Below are 26662 nucleotides of genomic sequence, written 5' to 3'. Positions count from 1 at the left end.
TATATATCTTTATTTTCTCAGTTATTAATAATTTCATACCAAAATGTTTTTTATGAAAAAATATTAATTAAAATATATAATATTTCTCATGAGTATAGTGGCTTGCTGGTCAAACTAGGCAGTATTTGGGAATTGTGTGTGTGTGTGTGTGTGTGTGTCATATGAAAGCATAAATGTCAAGTACTGAATTTCCTCAAAAGAAGAGAGTGAGAATTATTTTAATCATAAGCCTCCCAAAGTGATCATTTTGTAGGGAATAGTACTTATTTGGATATTTATTATAGTTGTGGGTTGTTTTTATTAGAAATGTCCTTGTTATTTTATTGATCTTTTTTAAATGTATTTTACTATGATCCATCAACAATATGGCTCAGGCATTAGCCATTAAAAAATTTTATCATTTAAGTTTTGTGAAAAATTCTAAAGAAAGTTTCTCTGTTTTGCAGAGAAATGGTAAAAAGCCTGTATTGACTCAATTCTAAATATTAAGCTCTTTCACAGTGCTGAATGCAGTCCATGTAAAAATAACCACATGAAAAAACCTGAGATTTATCAGAAATGTGGGAAATTTAAATGGGGTGCATCAAAAAGTATGGGCAAATGCATCCAATTTATTACTGTAGGATTGAAGAAAAACATCACATTCTTTATTTTTGAAGGCAGTAATTAAGCCACTCACTTTCTCTTTGCTAAATTATGAGAATCCACTAAATGCACGAAATAATTTTAAAATGTAGAAAAACTTCAGATAGATTTTAATAAATTGGTATATTAAGAATAAAAACAAGCATGGTATTGCTTTAAATATAAATTGTATGCATTTGTTAAAATAAAAGCTTTCTGGATAATTGGGTAAAATATTCATTAGTTTCTGGAACAATATAGAAAGTTAGTAAACAGATTTTAGTTTAAGAAATAAGAATGCTTCTAGGTACATTAGTATATAGGTCAGGCTGCCTTAATAAATAGACCCCAAAATGTGTAGTGATTCAAACACAATGGAAGCTTATTATTGCTCACTTAACAGTCTGAAGCAGGTGTTCCTTGGCTGGGAGGGAGGATAGAGTTGGGGGAGGGGAGAATTGGGCAGAAAGTTTGTTCCCTCTGTCATTTGGGGCCCTTAGCCCAGGTACGATGTCTCTAGTCAGCTTGCCCGGCCTGGAGGTAGCGCAACTGACATTTCACTGGTTAGAACTTGGTTATGTGGTCATACTTAATTGCAGCGGAGGCACTCTTGCAGTCCAGGAGGAAGAGGAGATAGAATTTGTTGAATCAATAATAGCCTTCGTCACATTCATCTACTGGACAAAGGCTTAATAAGAAAGATGTATTTGTTCCATTTCACTCTCTTTAAAAAAGAAATAGGCAGATAATGAAGTAGCTTCAAAGAAAATAAGTTAAAAGCCCTGAATCCTAGAGCATTGGAGTTGGGAGGATACATAAAATGTCTTTTAGACTAATCTCATTTCTCCAATAACCACAATCAGATAGACAACCTGCTTCTGTTTGAAACGTTTGGTTATTGGGATTACACTTTCTAAAAAAGCATTGCAAAAAAATAGCTGAACTCTGACTTTGTAACTTAATAGGGCTGGTCTTGGTCTTGCTGTCTGATGCTCTGGCCTTAACCCTAACCCTCATGCAGGTCCCTGTGGATTGAAGGCAGCCAGCATGCCTTGGTTGCACGTGCACAGTTCCTTCAGATATGTATGGAGTCACATGGTTTCAACCTGTGGAGCTGTTACCTAAGGCAGTTCTGAGCAGTGCCGAATCCACTGGCCCCATAACAGCCCTATCTGAACAAATCCCATCCCATAAGACCGTGTTAGATTATTTTGGTCTATAACATACTTATACACAACAGTGCTGTTAAAGGTTTGCCTTCAAGAATGAAGAATCTGATGTTCTTCCTCAATCCTGAGGCCCAGAAAAAGGGAATTTATTTAATTATAACAGCAGAGATTTGTCTTGAATCAAGTAGAATTGTTTGCATCCGTTACTGTACACATACTACTGAAGTTGGTTTTAATAGAAATTGAATGCTCAATCTCAAGTATTCATGGGGTCTGATGACATGGCAGAGGGTCTGGAGGAAGAGCCCAGCAGTAGCAAAAGTAATAGCTGGAGAGAGACTTAGCCCTGGAGAAATCTGATATATTTCTCCAGCAGGAGAAAGATAGGTAGATATTAAAGGCGTGAGGGGTGAGAGAATGGACTTGATTTCAAATATTAAGAGGCCAGGCAGCAGAATGAACAATAAGGAGTTCCTTGGTTGAGTGTATGTGGAGACTTTGATAAGAAAGAAATTTGCTGGTAGCGTCACACTGACTCTGACATGTCTTCTTCGTGGGGAATATCGTTAGGTTTTGAGCTATAACATCATGCTGCATTATGTTTTACCAATTGATACAAGGAGAGAAAAAAACAAATAGTCTTTAATTGAAACCAGCCAAGAGAACAATGACAAGGAAGGCTTTAGCACAGTGACACGGCATAAACAATATGTTCTAATGGAAACCTACTCTGTGTTTCATGGGCTATGAATGCAGTACGTTAGACAAAATAGGAGAAAGTCCTATTATTTTTCAGAAAGTACAAAGAAGGGATCTGTTGGCTACGAGGCTTTCTTCTTTAATCTGCTTTTCAGATCTTAGTAGAAAATAATTCAACAAATTGGATGAAAGTCCAACAGTTTGACTATTGCAGAATCGTAAACTTGGGATTTTTTTGATACCTTAGAAATTATTTGAGTCAGTTTAGAGCTACTTATTATACAATTTTATTGCTATAGCTGCTATTGTGGGGCCTAACTGTAATACATGTAAGAAAAACAGAATACTAGGCTGGGCGCAGTGGCTCATGCCTATAATCCCAGCACTTTGGGAGGCCCAGGTGGGCAGATCACCTGAGGTCGGGAGTTCGAGACCAGCCTGACCAACATGGAGAAACCTCATCTCTAATAAAAATACAAAATTAGCCGGGCGTGGTGGCGCATGCCTGTAATTCCAGCCACTCGGGAGGCTGAGGCAGGAAAATCACTTGAACCTGGGAGGCAGAGGTTGCGGTGAGCCAAGATCATGCCATTGCACTCCAGCCTGGGCAATAGGAGCAAAACTCTGTCTCAATAAAAAAAAAAAAAAAAAAAAAAAAAGAAAGAAAGAAAGAAAGAAAGAAAGAAAGGAAAAGAAAAACACAATACTAAACAGTTCCTGAGCGCCCTCTGTATTTTTGAATATCTACATGAAGCAATGATTCCTGTGCTGACGACGACACAGTGGATACACAATGGGCATGGAGCTTCTCTCTTCATTTCACACCACAAATATTAATTGGGGATTACCCATTTGGATGAGATTTGTTCAGCTGGCTGAATCTACCATTCACAGGCTGAACAGCCAGCAGTCAAACCAGTTGCAGTTTGTTGACCTATGCCAATCATTTCAAATCCCCCAAAAAGTTGTTACTTTAGGCTTTTGACAACTGGATCAGATCAACTCTGTGACATTTATTGGACAATTTGTAACTGATAGTGATCATGGCCAAAAATCTTAGATGAACATCATGTAACCTACACAGATAGGATCTCAAGCTAAAGGATGCTTTTAGCCTAAGAACACATAAAGGGAAAAAAAGGGCTTGAGAAAGAATTTGAAAGAAAAGAAGCTAAACATACAACTTAGGGAGACTCAAAGCGATAGTATTTATTAATAAAAAGAAATGGGAACAATTGGTGCTGTCACAAGGCAACCAAGCCATATAAGAATGAAGATAATTTCTAATTGCAGTCAACAAATGGAAAAAGAACAGCAGCAACTTCTGTTTTGTAATCAATTTCATTCTCCTATGCATTCTTCCTACTGTTTTCTATTCAAATGCAGACTCATAAACAGCCACTCAAACACCAGTAATAATTAATTGAACACTTGAGTGTCAAACTTGAATATTTAAATTAGTAGGTTTTGAGTACAATGTATCTGACCTGATTCTCTCACCCACATTTCACGGACTCTGGGAATGAGAGGGGTCATGGTAGACTGCCCACTTTTGAGAGTAGGACATAAGGAAACTATCTCCTTCGAGTCTTTAAATCTCCAATAATTGTTTGCCTTGTGTACATTATATATGTGTTTATTAACAGAGGACACTATGAATAATTATTTAAGAATGCACTTTTATATATAACCTTATTTGCTCTTAATGGCAACCCCATGAGATAGTTATGGCAAAGCTACTATTGCCATTTTATTGATTAGGATACTGAGGTCAAAAGATGGAATGACTCATGCAACTACCAAGACAAAGATCCAGGAAGATACTCGGGTCTCCTGTGCCTTTCCATTCTCCTGAAAGTGCACTGTTGCATTCTTTGGAACACTCTTCCCTACTAATACTAGAAGTTTTCAAAAATTATTATACTGTCTGGGCTGCATATTGGATGTAGCAAGGATAGAATATAGACAGATCTTACAGCTGTTACGTTACCAGCGTGGAAATACAAATTATTTTTTAATGAATCTGTCATAACTGAAAGTAATATCTTTCCACAGAAAATCACAGAAAACTAATACAACTCATGATGGATTGCAGCAGTTAGGATGAATTCTAAAGTGGAAATAAGCAACAATTGGGGTTCAGATTTACTATATTTAGGGAATGATGTTTGCTAGTTTTCAGGAACAATCGCTGCTACATCCAGTCTGCTGGGGAACTAAACTCCTATTAGTCTTTTACCTACTGGCCAGCAAGTCACAGAAAGTTTTCCAAGGGAACTTTTTAGAGATGTATACCAAACAAGGTACATGGGAATGCTGAAATTAGGGGGACTAGCGGAGACTAGGGGGTCTCAGCATAGCAAGAAAAGAAGTAGAAAGGATACCACTTTAAGTTAAAAAAAAGTATATAAGCTAGATAGTGTTCAGTTGTGAATGTGATTGCTTTTCTGGAGAGCCTTTTATAAAAAAGAATTTTGGGTTTGGTGTCTGGTTTTGATAATAGTAAGCATCTTTGCACAGAAAAGGGAAACTCCTATTTTGTCTTACTGAAGGTTTTCTAGGGCTGTGCATGTCTTCTTCTGAGCTCTGTTTTATGCATGTGTATTTTTATTAATCAATAACTTGTATTAGCAAACTAACTTGTATTAGCAAATAAAATGAGAAAACGTGCCCTTTATTGTCTGCATCTTTCCCTGTATTGGAACACACGAAAAGGTTTTTTTCTGAATTTTTTCAAACTTTGGTCGTGTTTGAAAATAGCTTTGTAAAAGTACTTTTATAACTCAGAAAAAAAAAGTGTGAATCTGATGATAATCCCTTCAGATTTGAAGAACCAAGAGTCTCTTGTTTGTATAGAACTAGAAAATTTTATTTTCACTTAAGGAGACTGGAATTCAACTTTCTGGGTTGTTGGGCCCTCCAAACATCATTAGTCCAAAAATCATTGGTCTAGAAAGTTGAATTCTGTCCCTAAACCCACTGACTTGTCTCTCGTCATATATTTGGATTGCTCTGAAACATGCCTGTATGTTTCTATCCAGCAGCTCCATTCTTAAATAAACCAGAAACCCAAAAACACAAAAATAAACACACATCGCTGAGCATGGTGGCTCACACCTGTAATCCCAGTGCTTTGGAAGGCTGAGGTGGGTAGATCACCTGAGGTCAGGAGTTTGAGACCAGCCTGGCCAATGTGGTGAAACCTCATCTGTAGTAAAAATACAAAAATTAGCCATGTGTGGTGGCACATGCTTGCAATCCCAGCTACTTGGGAGGCTGAGGTGGGAGGATCACTTGAAACTGGGAGGTGGAGGTTGCAGTGAGCTAAGATTGCACCACTGCACTCCAGCCTGGATGACAGAGCAAGACGCTGACTCAAAAAAATTAAATTAAAAAAAAAAAAAAACCCACACAAACCCTATTCTGGAGAGGAAAGGAGCTGCCTATGAGACTTCATGCTGAAAGCTGCAGTGGGCAACTGGAGTAATAGAAAGTCAGGTGTGGGTTTACTCTACCTCAACTTGATTTAAATTCTCACTATCTCAGAGCAAGGCGAAGACTTGACTGTGCATCCGTGCTTGACCACTTGACTCATAGCTGGAGATTCGGGCTTATAGAACACTGAACTGTAAGAGAATGGTGGAGTCAGGTGACTTGGCACTGGCCGGATGCCCAGGGGCTAGTTTAGACCTGAGCTGTAACTAACCATGTGCAGCTTTCTGTGTGTGTCTCAGTTTCCCTCTTGGTAAGATGAAAAAGTTGTTACACCAGTGTTTTCCAGTGTCTTTTAGCAGTTGAACAGCTTTTTATAGTGAAATCATATATAAAGCCCCAATGCAGAAAACAGAAATGCAGACATGTTTACCTGGCACTGAGGATAGTGAAGCTGGAGCCCACTGAACCTCCCTTTAGTCCTCAGAACAGTCCCTGAGGTGTATCTGCAAAAACTCTTGGTTTCTGCGGGAGACAATTTTGAAGATGCATCAAATAATGAAAAGGGTCTAACAGTTCTAAAAATTTAAGAATTGAAAACTTCCTGACAACCCACAGCATATAAACATAATGACACAGGCAAGCAGTGCTTTGCTTAAAATGGCACCAGAACTTTTGCACAGACTGTTGTTTTAAAGAATGATTTCCAAACATCTGAGGAAAGGACTATTTTAAATTCTCTCCAAGGCTTTAGGTCACTGAAATCAGGTACAGTCTCCTGACATAGCTGGCAGTGTTGTCCCCAGACAGGTATGAGATGACATATGATTCAGTAATTGATAATTCTACCCTCCTTCCTGCTTCAATCCCCAAAGAGTTTGAAAACAGAAGAGAATGGGTGTACTAACTGAGTATAAAAGGGGAGGGGTGCTACTTTCCTTGTCTCCTTTCTGGGAACCATGCTGTGAAGATGAGAATGGAGAAAGGCCCATGGTAACAGTAACTGGCCTAAAGAGGCAAGCTTTGAATTCTACTGGTAGATAATTGGAAGTTGAGCAATCTCAGTTTAAAATCGTCTTTAAATTCTAAGTTGCAGATATTCTCATTTGATAAATCATATGCAAATAGATGCCCCTCTGCATTTATTTGCAATGTCTTTGCTTTATTCTTCACTTTTTTTTTTTTTTTTGAGACAGGGTCTCACTCTGTCTCCCAGGCTGGAGTGCAGTGGCGTGATCTCGGCTCACTGCGGCCTCTGCCCCCCGGGCTCAGATGACCTCCCCCACCTCAGCCTCCCAAGTAGCTGGGACTACAGGCATGTGCCACTGTGCCTGGCTAGTTTTTGTATTTTAGTAGAGACGGAGGTTCACCTTGTTGGCCAGGCTGGTCTTGAACTCCTGACCTCAAATGATCCACCCATGTCGGCCTCCCAAAGTGCTGGGATTACAGGCATGAGCCACCATGCCAGGCCCTGCTTTATTCTTCTCTTGCATGACCGAAGGATACTTTCTAACGTAGCAAATCCTGGCACAATACTCACATTACTCTCAACTAGAGTGCCTTATGACTGCCCACCGTATGCATTCAAAGTCATATGCAAATATGCTGAAGAATCTTATGCATGCAGAAAAAATAAAACCATTTTTTCACGTTCTTACAAATGAAGTATCCCTTTGGGCCTGTGGAGAATCACGTGTGTATCACAAAAGAATGCAACTTAGCCACAGACTGGTAGATTGTCTTTGATAATCAAAATGAAGAGGGTTTCCCAGCTTTGACCGGCATCATTAAATGCCAGAGCAAAGCATTTGTAGTTCCTGAAGGTCTTGTTCAAGAGCAAATCAACTATGAATTGTGGCAAATTGTATTGCTGCTTCCTAGAAAGAGCATGGTTTATTTATATGTCTTGATTCCTTCCTGGTATGGTGTATATTATAAAGGAAATTCAGCAAGGCAGGCCATAATGGAGGAAGAACATTTTTACTGGAGTAGGTTTTTTTGTGTGTGAAACAGTTTAAACCTTCCTCCATTCTGCTCTGCTTGCATTCTGATACTAGCCAGAGCCTGTTTAAAATACTTGTGGCCAATGTTTATTATACTGTGGTTCCCCTGTAGTATGTAAATTGGTTATTAAGTACTGTGGTTATAAATCACTTGGAGAGCCCCATAACATTTTTACTGGCTTGTTCTGTTCTGTGTTCCTATTCATAGGATATCAATAACGAGAGTGACAGCTGACATTTCTCTTGCTAAGAGGTCTGTCCTAAATAATCCCAGCAAGAGAGCAATAATTGAACGTTCGAACACCCGGTCCAGCTTAGGTAAGATGTTCAAATGTGGTACTTCTTCAAGCTGTGCTTACAGACCGGGCTGACACATGGTGCATTTGTGAATGTCTTTTTCAATTTGTTCCCCATTCTGAACGGGGGAGCACTGAGTACCTAAAAAGAATGCTAGCTATGGACAAGAAGGCAGCAGAGTCTTGCAGTAGCGAGAGCTTGCTGTCTCTCAGCTTTAGTCAATTAGCTAATTAGTAGTCTGGTGGAAAGAATCCTCAATGGGCTCTCCTAGTCTTTTCCTGCCTAACTACATGAAACCAGTCATCTCCACTTTGCTCAGCTTCTCAACAAGGCTAATGATATCTGTCATACCTGAGTCACAGCTGACATAAAAGGAAATGAGGTGTTCAGCCTTCTGAGATCTTTAGAAGAAAAGCTAGATAACGGTGTTCTTGGTGTTGTGAATGGCAATGACCATTAGTAACATGCAGGGACTTTAAACATGTCTTTCCTGGGGTACCAGTTGGAAAGCATCCTAAAATTCCCCATGATGGAGAAGAATAAAGGCTGTAAGTGAGTAGCTCCATCAAGCCATAGGTGAGCAGGGCTGTGGAGGATGGATCATCACCCACAGAAGCGAGTCCATAGTGCTGGTGAATTACATCGTTCATCTGGAAAGCCTGTTCATGGTCTCCACGATTGCCAAGGGTGGTGTAGTCCACTCATGACTTCCTAGGATTCTCTTTACATTCATATTCTGAGGGCAACTTGTTTTAACTAGGAAGGATAAATAGGGCTCTTCCATGCCTTACATTTTTTAAACTGTTGAAATTAGCTCTATAGATAATAGAAAAATAAACAAAATTAAGATTTCCAAGACAGAGTGCATGCCCTAACATCACATTAAGAACCCGCTGACCTTGAGCCAAAGATCGTGCAATTTGTAAAGAAGGTACAAAATATTATCTGTGTGTTCCTGACATGGGATTGGCATGTGATAATTGCTAATAAATGTTGGATGGTTGCTTTGTGAAGGATTACTAAACATACCAAATAGAGTAGTGGTCAGTGCTTGTGAGGGGAAGATCCCAGCGGTTAGTGGTCCCTTCTTTTGTCTTGTATTTAGAGCCTTCCACATGCAGAGGGAAACATGCTCAAAGGCAAAGTATTTTGACCTTGAAGAGGTACAATGGCAGTGTTGATGGTGAATCCTATTAGGTAATGACTAAAGTTAAATATCATGGGTGACAGGGACATTAAGTTAGGTTGAAGTTTCTCAAACAAACATCAATTCTCTGCTCTCCTGTTTTCTACCCATTTTGTAACTCCTTATAGTGTCTTTGGCTTTTAAGTACTCCTTCTAATGTATGGTGAGAGGCTAAAAGATAATTAAAAGCTTAAGCCGAGTTGTCTGACTCCTTTAACCATTGACACCTGCCAAGGGCTTCATGTGTATTCACTGAAGTCATTCCTTACAATCCATTCACCTGCTGTCAGAGTCAGTGGGGTGGATGGGGGGCATGTTAGTGTAAACAAGAAGAAACAAAGTATATCTCACCTCATGGTTTTTACCTTTACTCTGTAAAGTCATAAACCCACAACCATTGGAATTAATTTCATGGCAATCTATTAATTTTATAATAACCACAATGTGATCCATTTGTGTGCTTGTTAATGCACATTTGTAGATTCCTTCATCAAATGTTTATTGAACACTTGTTATGTGCCATGCATTGTGCTAGACTTAGGAAATAAAGACATAACCCACACACAGTATCTTACCCATGGGCAAAGAGACAGAAGAGACAGATGGTTAGAATACCTGTGACAGTGGAATTATGAACAAGGAACTAGGGGTATAAAGAAGAGTAGGGGTTAAGAGATGTGTGAGAAGACTTCTCAGAAGTTATATTTGAGCTGGTTCTTCAAGGCAGGCAGGAATGTACAAAGACATTGACATGTAAACAAAAATATGTTGTTGAGAAACAAGTAGATTTGTGTATAGCATGCTTAGAACAGGGAAGTTGGGGGTGTGATTTGAGAGGAACAGAAGAGATTGAAAAAGATTGAGGCCAATGTGTTGGGGTTCTAATGCACCTTGCTAAAGAGATCTCCCAAATAGATCCCATGCAATGTTAATTTTACAACATAGTAACAGTTGTTACATTCAGAATGTTTTCCATTGTCAAATAAGTTTGGAAATGATGAATTAAACTGACAGGTTTCTTCTCTGCAAGACTTAGAGCCTTGAAGATATGAAGGATAATGCATGTTTGAAATTCTAAAGAGAAGCTATTATAGTATGCAATATAACCCTTACACAAAACCCCCTTCTTCCCATAGGATACCTTATGAGATTATTGTTCCAGAGTACTCACTTTGGGAAATGTTGCTTTGGACCCTGGGGAGCCATTGAAGTGTTTTAAGCATGGGAGAAATATGAACAGGTTTGAGTATAAGGGATATAATTTGTGACAGGGATCCTGGAGAGAGGTGGGCCCAAATCATCATGGTCAGTTTATAGAAGTGTTCATCGAGGTCCTCCAGCATCATAGTCCATGACTCCCCAGGGCTCCATTTGACTGGAATAGGATTATGAGGAAAACTTATTTGGAACCCCTCTGAGAATCAGTCCAGGTAGCCAAGATTTTTTGATTTGGCTGAGATCTTTTTCTTAAAAAAAAAAAAAAAAAAAAAGAGCTATATAGATAAATATGCCTCACAGATAAAATGTATTTATTACATTCTGTATACATATTATCCAAACATTGGGCTCACCCCAGTATTTAATGTGGCCTTCTCCAGCATCCCTGCTGGCTTGTTCTGCCCAAGCACCTCTCTTCCTCTGCCCAAGTGCCCGTTGCCTAAGAGTTTTGTGTTGGTTAAGCAGTAGGTATGGCTGCCCTTGCTCCTGGCAGAAACCACACTTAACCTCATTGCTGGTGCAGAGTAAATAAGGCCCAGGTATTTCTGAGTCATTTACACAGAAACTCAGAGTGCCTTGAGGGTTATTTGTACCAAGGCAGTCCAGTTCACATCAATGTCTTTCTGCTGCTTCTGAAAATATTGTATTCATATTTGAAGCTTAAGAAAACATAGGCTTGCTCACATGTAGTCCTGGCCAGGAGCTCCCATAAGCCAGTGACAGTTTAATGAAAACAGCAAATGGAAAACATACCCTGACATCCTGAGGCTGAAATTTACTACAGTAAAAATTGACTTTATTTTCCAAACTTCCTTCTGAAGAAAATTTCTTTTAAAACTGTTTCTGACATGTGAGAGAAAAGGGGACAAATATGCTACATTACTAACAAATGTAGAATATGATTTCAGAAGAATTTGACAAATAAGCCCACTTGTTTTCATTAATATCCTGAAAGCTAGTCACCTTTCCAAGCAATGTGAAGTCTTTCAGGCCATTGGTATTGGATAACATGAAAAGTGATATGTTGATTCTTCAAATTAATCCTTTTTAATACAGATCATGCCTTAAACTTCAGTGATTCTATGGGAAATAAGAATTTTATGCAATCATGCAAAACATAAGAAAATAGATTTTCATGATAGTCTTGAGTATTCATGACCCTGCACACCTTGTCAATCCTTTTGGTTAAGGAAGGGAGAATTGTTTGGTGGGCTATGTGAACTTGAATTTATACTAAATAAGCAAAGCAAATCACAAACACTTTTCAATGAGGATATTTAGAGCAACCTTTTTCCCTAGGCCATCTTTAGGGTCGTTTAAGGCCGGGTACAATGGCTCACACCTGTGATGCCAACACTTCAGGAGGCCAAGGCAGGAGGATTGCTTGGACTTTGGAGTTCAAGACCAACCTGGGAAACTTAGTGAGACCCAGTCTCTACAAAAAATAAAAAATTTAGCCAGGCACAGTGATATGCACCTGTAGTCCCAGCTACTCGGCAAGCTGAGGTGGGAGGATCACTTGAGCCCAGAAGGTTGAGGCTGCAGTGAGCTGTGATTGTACCACTGCACTCCAGCATGGGACACAGAGTGAGACCCTGTCTCTAAAAATTAATAATAATAATTTAAATTAGATAGTTTTGTGTACTGTATGTACTTTGGACCAGATTACAGCATTGTTTGGTCACACCTATAGCCAAAAAATAAAAATAAAAAAATCAGCTGGGCACAGTGGCTCATGCCTGTAGTCCCACCACTTTGGGAGACCAAGGTGGGTGCATCACTTGAGGTCAAGAGTTCAAGAGTTCAAGACCAGCCTGGCCAACATGGCTAAATCTCGCCTCTACTAATAATACAAAAGTTAGCCAGGCATGGTGGCGTGTGCCTATAATCCCATTTATGTGGGAGGCTGAGGTACAAGAATCGCTTGAACCCGGGAGGTAGAGGTTATAGTGAGCCAAGATCATGCCACTGTACTCCAGCCTAGGCAACAGAGTGAAACTGTGTCTCAAAAACGAAAACAAATTAATTTCTCTGAAAATCAAATAGTATAATTCAGACTTTGGGCATGATCCAATAAGTCAGGTAATTTATAAAATATATATATATATATATATAACTTTTTTATATTTCAGAAAGCCATGTCCTATGTTGATTATCTGTTTTCCTTAAAAAAAAAAACAACTGGATTGCTTCAGACATTTGAAAAGAGTAGATTTTTCATTTGACTAGACTCATGCACAGATTTGGGTCACTTGGCTATTACAGCCAGCCAGATAGATTTGCATCTAGATGCATTGCAGCATTTTAATATAATTGGCCTTACTTTTTTTTTTTAATACTGAAGCTAATTATGCCTTAGAACAAGTACATTGGCTTTCATACTTAAATCTAACTAGACTTAGTAATATGATTAGTTTTAAGGGTAGACTCAGAACAATTAACCAGTGGTACAAAAATGTGCATATCAGTCAAAACAGATGAGTTGTGGGGTTTTTTTAAAAGAAGCATGTCCACAAAGTATTAGTTTATACTTCGTTGATAGAAATATTTCAGTGTAATTTGCTTTCCATGTGATGTTGCTTTGCACATATATTTCAGTTGTTTTCTAAATGTGCTTTTAGCTTCTATGGCTAACATTAAAGTTCTTTAGAACAAAACAACAATCAAAAACAACATAAAATGATCATCGTAGTTATATAAACAGCTAAATATTATATTGACTAGAAGAAGAAAATTAAGAGAGCCATCTCAGACTTTTCTACCAACTGGTTGTATGCAAAACTCAACCCATCTCTGTCTATATTTAGAAAATGTCTTAAATTAGACAGGACTATGAAAACTTAAAATGTTTTATTTTGTAATGTAGACCAACATATCTGAAAATATACTATATCTTTCTAATGTAAGAACTAATTCATAACAATAACCGGGATCTATTTATTATTTTTCCTTTAAGCGGAAGTACAAAGTGAAATTGAAAGAATCTTTGAGTTGGCAAGATCTTTGCAACTGGTCGTTCTTGATGCAGACACCATCAATCACCCAGCACAACTTATAAAGACTTCCTTAGCACCAATTATTGTTCATGTAAAAGTCTCATCTCCAAAGGTAATTAGCTCCTTTCTGCCTTAAGGTTTAGAAGTGTATCTTTTAAAAATGTGTTTTGCTCTGTGGTTTTTTTGTTAGTGGACAAAGGAGAACGTCTTGCTGATTATTAATAAGCACATTTAAAATCTTTCCACAGTGTACAGATTCTATGAATTTTCAGATAGTGAAGAATATAATAGTTCATTTCTTCTAAAAGCTACTATTGTAGATCCCAAACAAGACAGTTATGCAAGTGTATAATAGAAACAAAACATTAAGACAGATGTGGAAAAGTAGACTCTGGCTTATCATAGACTATGAATTCTATATTGGTAAATTTCTTGGATCCTGTTGATTCCTGTGTCATCCATACTCTGTACCTAGTTGAGAGAGTACATCTATATTGATCAAAAAAGGCATCTATGTTGATCATATATAAAATAGAATATCACTGTTTAAACATCTCCTATGGAAGCATTATAGACCCTGACATTTGTGCTTAGGTTGAGTTCTTGAAAGAATGTGGTTATTCCATGATAAGCACAATGGGAAATTTGCTTTGTATCTTTATGCCATTGTGGGAGGTAAAAATAAAAGTGAAATAGCCCCAAATTGGTTTCTTTTGATTTGGGTGTTCTTTCATTTTTAAAAAAGGATGTTGTTCTTAAAAAGTTAACGTGAAATGGTTACCCTTGGGAAGTACTATCTTAATAATCAGTTTCTTCTCTATGCCTCCTAGTGTATTTTGGTGCCTAAATACAAATTCAACTGCCAACCAGCATGGCAGTCTTCTCTCATGGGTGGAGAATGTCTAAAGAAGCTGTACTCTCCTCCAGATGTTCTGAGATCCTAGCCTTCCATCTATCTCTGCAGACGCTGCTTTGGTGCAGTGGACTTGGGAATCCTGAACAAACTAGGGCCTTTTGAGAATCAGTAGAATGGATTGAAAGAGCTGCTGGGGGTTCAAGCACTTCACTGCAGTGCAGGAGAGTTCAGCCCTTCCCACTGCCCATGACACTGTGGTGTCCTTAAGTGCAAGAACAAGAGTTCCCAGACACCTATGTCCTGGGGTATTATAGAGCTCATAGATTAGCACTGTTTGCAGGGGAAGGGCCATGGGAGATGGCAGTATATGGCCAAATGCAGTTACAGCAGTGGCCAAAAGACATAGATATATCACTGGTTTACATGTAGCAATATACTAATACAAATGTTTTGCCTGGGTCTCCAATCACAGAATAGTCTGATTAATTTAAAATTAAACTGAAATGTCCCATTAATAATCGGTGACAAAAATAACCAGAAAATGACTCTGACATTTATCTGACATGGAGATAGTGAGCTAAAACATTATTCAGGTGAATAATATTAAAGTATTACTTAACATAAATGACCTGGTACAGTCCACTCCCTCCATTTTTACAGGTCTCTCTGAAATCTCTGGGAAAAATCTAGGATGGGAACTCAGGCTCCTCCTGAGACTTCACACAGAGTTAGAATAGGATGAACATATCAAATCCATGGAACTGAGAGCCAATGTAAGCAGATGACATCATTACAGGTTTAAATATATGATTTCTCACACTGCATTTCCTCTCTGATAATACTCAGGGCCAAGCAGAGCATTAAAAAGATCCTGGCTTATTTGATTTTCTTTCAACTCATCTACAATACCTCAGGTTCATGTCTTCTTCTATCAGGTTTTACAGCGGTTGATTAAATCTAGAGGAAAGTCACAAAGTAAACACTTGAATGTTCAACTGGTGGCAGCTGATAAACTTGCACAATGCCCCCCAGTAAGTATGATCATTTTTTGTCTTCATCATTCTTGACTAGTTAGAAGAGGGTGGGGTTTTTTTTCTTCATATTGTTGTTTTCATTCTAAAATGATGGTGATGATGGTATGTTGTCATCTAAAAGATTTCTTGGAACAAACTGCTGCTGTTATGTTGCTTGTATTCAGGCATCCAGATGTGGATGGTGTTTGCCTTGTAATAAGAAATGAACTTAGTGTCCGGGGTCTGTTCTTCTCACTGCTACCTTGTTTGCTTTGCAAACATGCAGCAAACCACTTAGCATTCAGCCTCCAGTCACATGGATATGCTTAAGAAAAGAACGAAAGAAAACATACCAATTTGATCTTCCTTTAACTTTTCTGCAAGAAAATTCCAGCAGGCATAAAAGATTATGACACTGAAGGTCAAGAATTGATTGGAACTAGAGAGGCCCTGTGGTTATAGTAGATGAAAGAGTCAGGGCTGAGTCAGATGAAAAACGAAATTATAGCAACTCTTCTTCTAGTGCCATTGCCAGAAAACAGCTGCTGGGTTAGAAGGTGAGCAATGGTGGGATGGGGTGGGAGATGGAACTGCTATCACATGGCACTGGGTCCCCAGTGGCCAGTCTCTCCACTTTTCCCACTGACTTACTATTTCTGTGCCTATGTTTCTGTAAAGGAAATAACTGTCCTTCTTACTCAATGGATTCACTAGACTGTTTTATACAGTTATGTAGGATTGTTTAAGCTCTATGGAAGCATGAAATCTGATTCAAATGTTTAGAGAGGGCAACACAGCATAACCTGTAAAAGCACAGACTCTGGAGCCAGATATTTGGGTTTTGAATCCACACTGACTAGTTATGTAATCTTGGGCAAGTACCTATCTCATGGGATTGGTGTAAGGATTGAGTGAGTGAATATGTGGTAAAGCTGTTAGAACAGCGCCAGGAACATAAGAAGCACCGTCTAAGTTTTCTTATTATAATTACTGGATACACTTTGTGTGACGTCATGTCTGGTCCAGTAGACTCTGTAAGAACCTGTGCCCCTCTGGCTCACTGTTGTATGTCAGTTCCCTATCATAGTAGACCCATAATATATATTTGTGGAATGAGTGAATAAATGAAAGGATGTTCAGACGATAAGAGTAATAATGCATCCTTTCATTAGATGCTTACAATGGGCCACACAGTGTGCTAGATGCTTTACATAGATTATCTCTAATCTTCACAGTTACCTGGTGAGATAGGCCATATTATCTCCATTTTATAGTTTAGGCAACTGAAAACAGAGACATTAAACGATTTCCCTAAGGTGTCATAGCAAATTAGGATTCAATCTATTCTAGATCTATCTGGCTCCAAAGACAATTTCCTACCCCCTAACCCATCCACCCATACACACATGTACCTGGTTACCTACCCTGAAGATAATTTGATAGCTTGGAGCATGGCGTGCTCTGTTAAGTTTCACTTCACGCTGCCTGTTAGTGAAGCCCAATTACACAGTGGAATGTATGATTAAGGCACTGAACAGACACAGAAGAATGTATTGCCCAGCCCTGACCTTCTAATGTTTCACAGTTGAAGGAAGATAATCTTTGTTGTCTAGCTATCAAAAGCCGGGAACTATGTTATTATTTCCAATTTTTGGAACAATCTTATAAGGATAGTTATATCAGTTTGGTCTTCTGGGAAGCAGACACCTAAATGGAATTACAAATGCAAGAGATTTATTGGAGAAATTTTATTTTTATGAAAATAAGTTTATTAACATTTATTCTAATAATTACTAGAGAAAATTCTTGTGTCCTATTAAATTTGAGGGATTTTAGCTGCTGAGAGGGTTGATCATTGAGTAGTTGTACATATAATATGGTTTGTTACATCTGAAATAGCTGGAATCAAGAAAAGATATTTGCATCTGTAAAAGCAAGTAATATAATGAGCTACCTTAGGACTTGTACCCAGGTCAGAGATTTCAAACAGCTCCATGACTGGAAAGACAGCCTTGCCTTACCATTATCTCAGTAGGATAAACACTTTATCTTTTTATATAATTGGTAAGATAACCTGGAATTTTAAACAGGCAGTCTGGATGGATAAGGTTACCTTGTACTTAACATTTTCTAAACACTGTTTACTTTATTAAACATGTTCAATTGATACTGCACAGATGTAGTAATGCTGAGGAGGAATAGTATCCTCTATTTTGGCATGTGCGAAGAAATCTTTGGATTATAAAAACCAGTAGTAACCTTAAAATGTGTCTGCATTTGCCCCTGCTTTACTTCAAGACCATAATTATAATTGTCATCCAAAGATTGGTGATCACTGTGTCATTTTAATTCCTTTAGGAGAATTTGCGACTTACTTAATTGGCCACTGTATCTCCAGTATGAAAAGTCAGCAAATTACATTGGCAGAGTATCACATTGCTAAGAAATGAAAGGCAACAGTTTTTGGAAAGGGAAGCCTATAAGAGCTCTGAAAAAAGTTAACGCTGTAGCCAGAATTAATCCTAGATCCAGGGACTGTTGAAGCAAAAGGGGACCTTAAAGAGCACCCAATATAGTATTTCCTAGACTATATTATTTATAATATGGGTCCTATGTGATATCAGTAAGTGTTATGGGAAAATAATCCTGATACCAAAAATGTTTGAGAAAACAATTAGGTGAACAAAGGTAGTCTGGTTTCTTTACTACAGAACCCTGAATATGCCAATGTGTATTTTATATCTCCAATAGGACAAATAGTATGCACAGCTTCCCCTAAAATTGTGACTGCAGATCTGCTTTTCCATTGAGCATCCTATGGGTCCAGTGGAACATGTCTAGGGAAAGACTTAGTCCAATCTCCTCATTTTACAAATGATGGAACTGAGACCAAGAAAACTGGCTTTTCAAAGGTTATATGCCTGGGCCAAAGTCAGCTTAAGATCTCTTTCTCCTAGTCTAGCAAGACTAGATGATGAATGGCAACAGATCAGTTATATATTCTCCTGGAAAGAAAAGTATGGGTTTTGGCCAGGTGCAGTGGCTCATGCCTGTAATCCTAGCACTTTGGGAGGCCAAGGCGGGTGGATCATGAGGTCAGGAGTTTGAGACCAGCCTGACCAACATGGTGAATCCCCGTCTCTACTAAAAATACAAAAATTAGCCGGGCGTGGTGGCGCGCACCTGTAATCCCAGCTACTCAGGAGGTTGAGGCAGAATTGCTTGAACCTGGGAGGTGGAGGTTGCAGTGAGCTGAGACCATGCCACTGCACTCCAGCCTGGGCGACAGAGCAAGACTCTGTCTCAAAAAAAAAAAAAAAAAAAAAAAAAAGAAAGAAAGAAAAGAAAAAGAAAAGATAAGTATGTATTTCATGGGTAAGGATTTTTCTAGGAGAGAGATCGGTGAACTTTTTAAGTAAAGGGCCAGATAGTAATATCTTAGGCTTTGTGGGGTATATAGACTCCTTTGCAAAACTACTCATCTCTGCTCTCGAGCAGGAAAGCAAACATAGACAGTGTGTAAACAAATGAGTGTAGCTGTGTTCCGATCAAACTTTGTAGAGGCATGAGACAGGCCTGATTTAGCTGGCAAACTGAACTTGCCCCCTTGTTCTGGGACCAAGCTATGGTTATCTATTACTCTGCAATAAAATAATCCCCAAAACTCAGTCACTTCAAACAATGGCCACTTGTAGTATTCAGCTGGCGGCTGACCCTGGTACCTTAGCAGAAATGGCTGAAGGCTGGGCTCAGCCAGCTCTTTTTGAATACAGGCTCTTACGTGGCAGCTCCCAGGCTCCATGAGCAAAGATTCCAGTCTTTTACAGCCTGGGCATAGATACCAGACCACATCATTTCCACAGCATTCTGTTTATCAAAATACTCACAAAGAGCTGGGTGCATGGTGAGTGCCTGTAGTCCCAGCTACTCAGGAGGTTGAAACAGGAAGGTGGCTTGAGCCTAGGAGTTCAAGGCTGCACTGAGCTGTGATTGTGCCACTGCCCTTTAGCCTGGGAGACATACTGAGACCTTGTCTCTAAAAGGAAATTTTTAAAAATTAGCTGGGCATAGTCCTAGCTACTTGGTAGGCTGAGGTGAGAGAATTGCTTGAACCCAGGAGTTTGGAGCTGCAGTGAGCCAGGATTATGCCACTGCACTCTACCCGACAGAGTGAGACATTGTCTCTTAAAAGAAAAAAAAATCACAGAGGCTGCCTAAATTCAAGGAGAGGGGATCTAACTCTTCATCTCCATGAGGGAATGTCAAGGAATTTGTGACCATTTAAAATCTGTCATAGACAGTAAGATGAGTGGGGAAAATGGGCTACTGGATAGTTCTACTTTGGAAGAGGAAGGACTTTCCTCTCGTTGCCCATTCGGAATTCACAGAAGAAAAGATGGGATGCAGGCAAAAGGGGACCCATGGGAACAGGACCTGCAAACCCATCTCATTTTTTTTTTAAATATGACCAGCCTGATTTTGTATTGCCATTATACATCTATACACTACATTTTTTTATTTCTTTTTGCTTCTACCAAGTATTGATATTCTTTTTCTCTTCAGATAAGTTGAAAATAGTATGTTTTTTAAGAAGGCCAAGTGTAAACTTCCCCAGTACTATGGTAATAAGAAGAAAAGCTGAGAGACAGACAATTGAACATATAAATGAAATGTAATCCTTTAATCCTACTTAGTTACAATCTGGCTTGTGTTACCCAAAGCTGACCCTGTGGCTGTTTGAGCTGTGTAATGTTTTTTTGTGTGTAAAATGACATTGATCACTCTTTCTGGGAGAGGGGAACTCATCTCCTCAGTAGAGTCTTGCAAACCTCTAATGTTACAGTAACCATGGTCACTCTCTTCTGTCGCCCTTTATTTTCCACTGCTGAATGGACTCAGATTTATCCTATGAAACACAAGAATTCTGGAGCGAATGATAGTGCCCAGTTATCCTTGATCATATTGCTCTCACGGTAGTAATTTTCCACTGCCCTCTTCCAGTCATTTTATTTGAATTATTTAGAATCGTGTGGATTTACCTGTCTATTTGAAGTGCTCTCCTCATTGGTGCATTCATTATTCACAGCCCCTGGATGTCCACAGTTTAATTCCTAACATTGCTTTTGAAAAGGGGGGTAATCAATTTCAGATGTTTGCTTCATGAAATAAGACCACATGGGATCCAATTTCTCTCAGCCCAAAGGGGACTACACCTTTTCCAGGGATTTCAGCCACTGGACTTGGGTATATCGAGTTAGGGGTAGTTCATTCCCACCAATGCTATGATCTAGCACATCCAATTAATCTGACTTTAACAGAAGCATGGGATGCCTTTTCTGTAGGCACTAATGTTGGTAGATGGTATTATCTTTGAAGAATACGAATGGACAGATGGAGGGTTGTGGGGAGGAAAACATGTTTGGGTTCACATCAAGTGTCACAAATTATCAAGAGAGAGGAAGTCAAAAGAATCAAAGTTATATATTTTTTGCCCTCATTTTAACCTCACCAATTACTGGCAAGAATTATGATTATCTTTCCTGTTTAGCTCATTAAAGTGGAAACTACCTGGAACTAACTGCTAGAGCCCAGTAATATTGTCACCCCGGTTGGAGTGCAGTGGCGCGATCGGAGCTCACTGCAGCCTCTGCCTTCTGGGTTCAAGCGATTCTCCTGCCTCAGCCTCCCAAGTAGCTGGGACTACAGGCATGTGCCACCACACCCAGCTAATTTTTGTATTTTTTAAAAGAGATTTTTGTATTTTTTAAAAGAGATGGTCTCAAACTCCTGACCTCAGGTGACCTGCGCACCTTGTTCTCCCAAAGTGCTGGGATTACAGGTATGAGCCACCACACCCATCATAGATCTTTTAAAAGCCCTTCAACTTAGAGTCTAATTTCCCATCATTAGTTGACCAGTGAGTTAAATACTCAGAATCTCAAAAGCTTTAATAATGTAAAGAATGGAGTTTTGATATGAAAGAAACATTGGGTTGATTATTTTTATAATTAGCATTACATGTTGTACCATTCAGCCGTTTGATTTTACTGAACAGTACTTGCCAGTCTTTTTTTGTGCATGGTTTGTTTTGTTTTGTTTTGTTTTGTTGAGACAGGGTCTTGCTCTGTTGTTCAGGCTGGAGTGCAGTGGTGCAATCATGACCTCCCCAGCTCAAGCAATCCTTCCACCTCAGCCTCCCCAGTAGCTGGGTCCATAGGAATATGCCACTAAGCCCAGCTCATTTTTTGATTTTTTGTAGAGACAGGGTTTTGCCATGTTGCCTAGGCTGGTCTTGAACCTCTGGGCTCAACTAATCCTCCTGCCTTGGCCTCCCAAAGTGCTGCCCCAATCTTTTTTTTTTTTTTTTTTTGGTGTCAGTTTCAGGGTCTCTATATTTTACAATAGCAAGGAAATAAAAGTGTGCTCACCCATATTATTTCTTTTTACCACTTAGAAATAAGAAAAATGCCCAACATGCAGTTTTATCTATGTACAACAAATAAATGTAAAGCAATGCATATCATTATAATTATTATTATATGCATGGGAGAGTTTTGTTACATTTAATCCCCTGTCTAGCTAATATTCAGTAATGAGCCAACTTTAAAAAGTGAAGTTCAGGCACAGTGGCTCATGCCTGTAATCCCAGCACTTTGGGAGGCTGAGGCAGGTGGATCGCTTGAGCCCATGAGTTCAATATTAGCCTGGGCAACATGGGGAAAACCCATCCCTACCAAAAACTACAAAAAATTAGCTGGATGTGGTGGTGCATATCTGTAGTCCCAGTTACTCAGGAGGCTGAGGTGGGACAATCACCCGAGCCCCAGAGATTAAGGCTTCAGTGATCGGAGATTACGCCACTGCACTCCAGCCTGGGCGTTGGAGTGAGACCCTATCTCCAAAAAACAAAACAAAACAAAACAAAAAAACAAACAAACAAAAGTTAAAATTAAACTGCAAAATTAGTTTCTACATTTTATAAACTTTTTATTAAAAATATTCAATAGCTTCCTAGATTTAAAAAAACAGACAATATACATTAGTTTTAATGAGATTCTCCCCTCCATGCTAGAAAATATGTATTTTATAGTCATTAAGGAAGACTTACCCAGTGTCTTTATATATCTTCCCTCCAAAAAGAATTGAAAAGAAATAAATGGAATATGCTTCATTTCCTCCAGGTAGGACCCGGAGAGCACTGTATCTTCTGTAAAAAGTAGGGTGACCCACCATTTGCTCAGAATTTTCAAGGTTTAGCAGTGATAGTCTCATGTCTCCTGAAACACTGAGATCCCCAGCAACCACAATCCTTGGTCACCTTAATTCAGGTGGCTTCCCTAGTAAAGAGCGTTACTTCTTACTCTGTAAATGGAGTACCAAACAGATGGTTAAATACTTTTTTTTTTAAGACCTTGCAAGTATTCATTTCCATTTTATTCAGTTTCAGTCTTTCTTCCCCTTTCTTTCTTCTCTGCCATTTTAGCTTTCATACCCACTAAATGAGCTAGAGGCATGTTTTTCACTCTTGGTTATTTACAATGCTTTTCTTTTTAATTTTCTTGAAGGAGCTTATCCAGAAAGGGGGCCTAATGTGCCTGATTTTTTTGATGGTTTGTTTTGATTCCCCTATTCACTACTTATTTACTTTGGCAGCCACACCATTCTGCCTACCTCAGCTGAAGAGAATATCCCATCATACAAGGGCAAAGGTGTTCCCTGTGGCCATGCTTTGAAAACAGCTCAGCGTTGCCCTTCTCTTGGGCTGCACCAAGGGCATGGTATCACCGAGTGGGTAACTGTTCGCTGCCCAGGACTTCTGCTGATTAGGAGCTCTCTGCATCCATAGCCCATGCTGCAGGCCACATATTGCATAGTAAGGAGCTGAACTACACTTGAACCTTTAAATTTATGAAAAATTGGCATAGCTGGTTTGCATAATTCATTGGGTTGCTTCTTTTTGCATTTCTTGTATGATTTTTAAAAATTGTTTTCCCCGATACTGAGTTTCTATCACTCTGATCTACTCAGCTGTGTTATTTCCTAAACAGCTAAAGAGAAAAATTGTCACAGATATACAGGCTGTGAAATTCCTCCTAGATGAAAATAAGCCACATATGTCAGTATTCATTCAGAAGCAGAAATTTGCTTTTCTCTGTGTTTTTTGAAAGCCTAAAAGCAGTTTCAAGTCATCTTCCAACCTATATCTGTCTTTTAGCAGTGCAAAAGCAGTTTCCTAGAAATGACTGAGGCTTATACCATGTGCTGATATATACAAATTCTATCCATTCATTGGCAAAGAGAAGTGCTTTATTAAACTTACGGCAATTAAATGTGCCACTAATTATGTCTACAACCGTGACAATGTAACAAGTAGAACGGCCAAGTAGATATAAACCTCATTCAAATAACATTCTGCCATAGGTGCTGCTTAGCCTCCTTGGGCTTTGCAATCCTGGCTGTGAATGTCAGGACCCATCCGGCCCAGGTATCCTTGGAAGGTTTTTCAGTTTGGCACTTTAAGAAACAGCAAGAAAATGACTTGTTGAGACTAATCAAACCCATATTATAGAATGAGACCCATGTAATCAAATTTTATGGTTCACATAAATAAAATGATATAAACAACCAACTCCAAGTCACATAAAATGTAGAACTTGCAGCACACTTTAGCCTGGAATGGCGGAGAGACTGGTCCTTTGTTCTGGTGCTGCCTCGTTTCCTCTTTCTTCCTCCTGTGCCATCTGAGTCTGTGGATGTCCTTTGGGGTGTAGCTGTCCTTGTCTCACTCAAGTCAGCACCTCGATGCCTCTATTTATGTCAAAGCATCATGGACAGTTCTGAGATTCTATATTTGTAACTGTTGAACTTTTACATGAGGTGGGGAGGGGCTTTTGATTGCAAGAGACAAGGAATTCCCTTGGGTTACTTTAGTGGAAAAGGGGATTTATTGTAAGCATATATGTTGACAGAAACTCTAGGCAGTAGCTGCTTTCCTTGGCACTCATGGCCATATGATCTCTTTCTTCCATTGTGCCTCTGCTTCTCTTTTTTTTGTTTTATTTTCGTCCCTCTACAGATAACATTCTTTGGCTTACTCGTAACTTCCCCTTCCTCGTAAGTTCAGTTTTCACACATCTCTCCAAGCCTGCTTCCAAATCCAGAACTTTATGCTGCAGCTTCAAACGTTAACTGGCTCAGTCTCTTTATTTTTCTGAATTAAAGTCCCAGTGTGACATAGATTATTATGGATTTTAATACTTATCTCTCCCACCACACTTTATGCTTCTTGAGCATAAGATGTCTGTTTTCCTTGCCACTGTATACCCACAGTGCCTAGAAGAAAATAGGTACTGAGTATTTTATGAATGAATAAAATATGCAAAATAATCTGAAATCTACTAATAACTGTTCTTGGTTGGGGGGAATTTTCTACATGAGTTGAACTGGCTAAGTCTTCTCAAACATGAGTCCATTTGGACTGAAGTCATCTTATTCTTTTCCTAGTCTTGTTCCAAGAACCCCAAATGGCTTTCCAATTTAAGGCCAAAATTTTCCATAAAAATTGATGTGATGAAACATTTAAATAGTAAATGTTGGGAGAGAGATTGTTTCCATGGTGACTTCTGCTTCAGAGTCCTTGTTCTAAGCACAGAAGAGAATGACTGAACTGAGACACCACTAACTTCACATCATCCAGTTGCCATTAACCTAAATTCAGCCAGCTTTATCAGTGCCGATGGCAGTGACCCTGTCTTTGATTCATTCCTGGGAGGTTCTTATTTTGGTAAAATGAGTTCATAAAAGCAGATGAAGGTGGTGGGAAAGGTCAATCCTACTATTGAAAGTTGAGATGTGAGCCGGGTGTGGTGACTCACGTCTGTAATCCCAGCACTTTGGGAGGCCGAGGCAGGAGGATCGCTGGAGCCCAGGAGTTCGAGACCAGCCTGGGCAACATGGTGAGATCTCATCTCTACAAAAAGTTAAAAAAGTTAGCCAGGCACAGTGGTGCATGCCTGTGGTCCCAGCTACTCAGGAAGCCGAGGTGGGAGGATCGCTAGAGCCCAGGTGTTCCAGGCTGCAGTGAGTTGTGTTTGCTCCAGTGCACCCCGGCCTGGGCCACAGAGCAACACTGTCTCAAAGAAAAAGAAAGAAAGAAAGAAAGAAAGAAAGTTGAGATGTGCTAACACTTACCTGTGGAATGACTTTTCTCTTTGTGTGGTGCCAAAGTTTTCTGGTTTCCCTCTGAAGAGTATATGTCTGGGGTATATCCTGTCTGTGTTCCCAGCCACACTGCAATGACAGGGGGGCCACCCTGCTCCTCTGGAACAGAACAACTTCCTGAGTACAGACCAGATGTTGAACAATGGCCTTACTGTCCGAAACGTGGACAGTAGATACTTCTTTTGTGACCCCCTGCTTTCCCTAATTAAACACCCCTTGTTCTTTTTTAACCATTTCACAAAATGATCTTGTGATAGCAGAAACCACTGCCATGTGGTTTTCTGTTATTAATCCTAAACTTTCTTTCCTTATTGTTTTATCATAAAACAGATAACGTTATTTTCACAAGCATTCTGAAAATTACCTAAGTAAATGTTATTCCCTTCAACATAGTTACCTTAGGAGAAAAAATGTTTATTCCATTGATGTGGTCATTGCCCAAAACATGTCTAGAACTCCCTTCTCAGTGCCACAAACTTGCTTCTCTCATATTCCAAAGCGTGTAGAGTGCAGCTCTATAGGAATACATGGCTAAAGATGTGAATACACGTGGGTTTTCATCATATTTTACCTGTAACACATTTACGCTTACTTCATCTTTTTCTTTCTAAATAATGAAAAATCCGGCTGGGCGCTGTGGCTCATGCCTGTAATCCCAGCACTTTGGGAGCCAAGGCGGGTGGATCACTAGGTCAAGAGTTCAAGACCAGCCTGGCCAAGATGGTGAAACCCCATCTCTTCTAAAAAAAATACAAAAAAATTAGCTGGACGCAGTGGCAGGCGCCTGTAATCCCAGCTACTTGGGAGGCTGAGGCAGGAGAATTGCTTGAACTCAGTGGACAGAGGTTGCATTGAGCCGAGATCGTGCCATTGCATTTCAGCCTGGGCAACAGAATGAGACTCCGTCTTAAAAAAAAAAAAAAAAAAAAAGATCCAAATATTGAATGA

The 26662-nt window shown here is 39.3% G+C and overlaps 1 protein-coding gene across 5 annotated transcripts in view; it reads left to right on the top strand.

Annotated features, from left to right (window-relative positions):
- The window catches only part of CACNB4 (calcium voltage-gated channel auxiliary subunit beta 4), a 268168-nt gene that overhangs the window by 231980 nt on the left and 9526 nt on the right, over positions 1-26662 (top strand). For all 5 annotated transcript variants that reach the window (XM_003832726.6, XM_034954283.3, XM_003832727.6 and 2 more), the window contains 3 exons: positions 8136-8245; positions 13585-13736; positions 15416-15511. In XM_003832726.6, coding sequence (XP_003832774.1) covers positions 8136-8245; positions 13585-13736; positions 15416-15511 — 358 coding nt within the window. The remainder of the gene's footprint in view (positions 1-8135; positions 8246-13584; positions 13737-15415; positions 15512-26662) is intronic.

The sequence above is a fragment of the Pan paniscus genome, chromosome 13 (genome assembly GCF_029289425.2).
Source record: "Pan paniscus chromosome 13, NHGRI_mPanPan1-v2.0_pri, whole genome shotgun sequence".
Taxonomy (NCBI): domain Eukaryota; kingdom Metazoa; phylum Chordata; class Mammalia; order Primates; family Hominidae; genus Pan; species Pan paniscus.
Note: the sequence above shows the minus strand (reverse complement) of the source record. Positions and strands in the feature narration are given on the sequence as shown.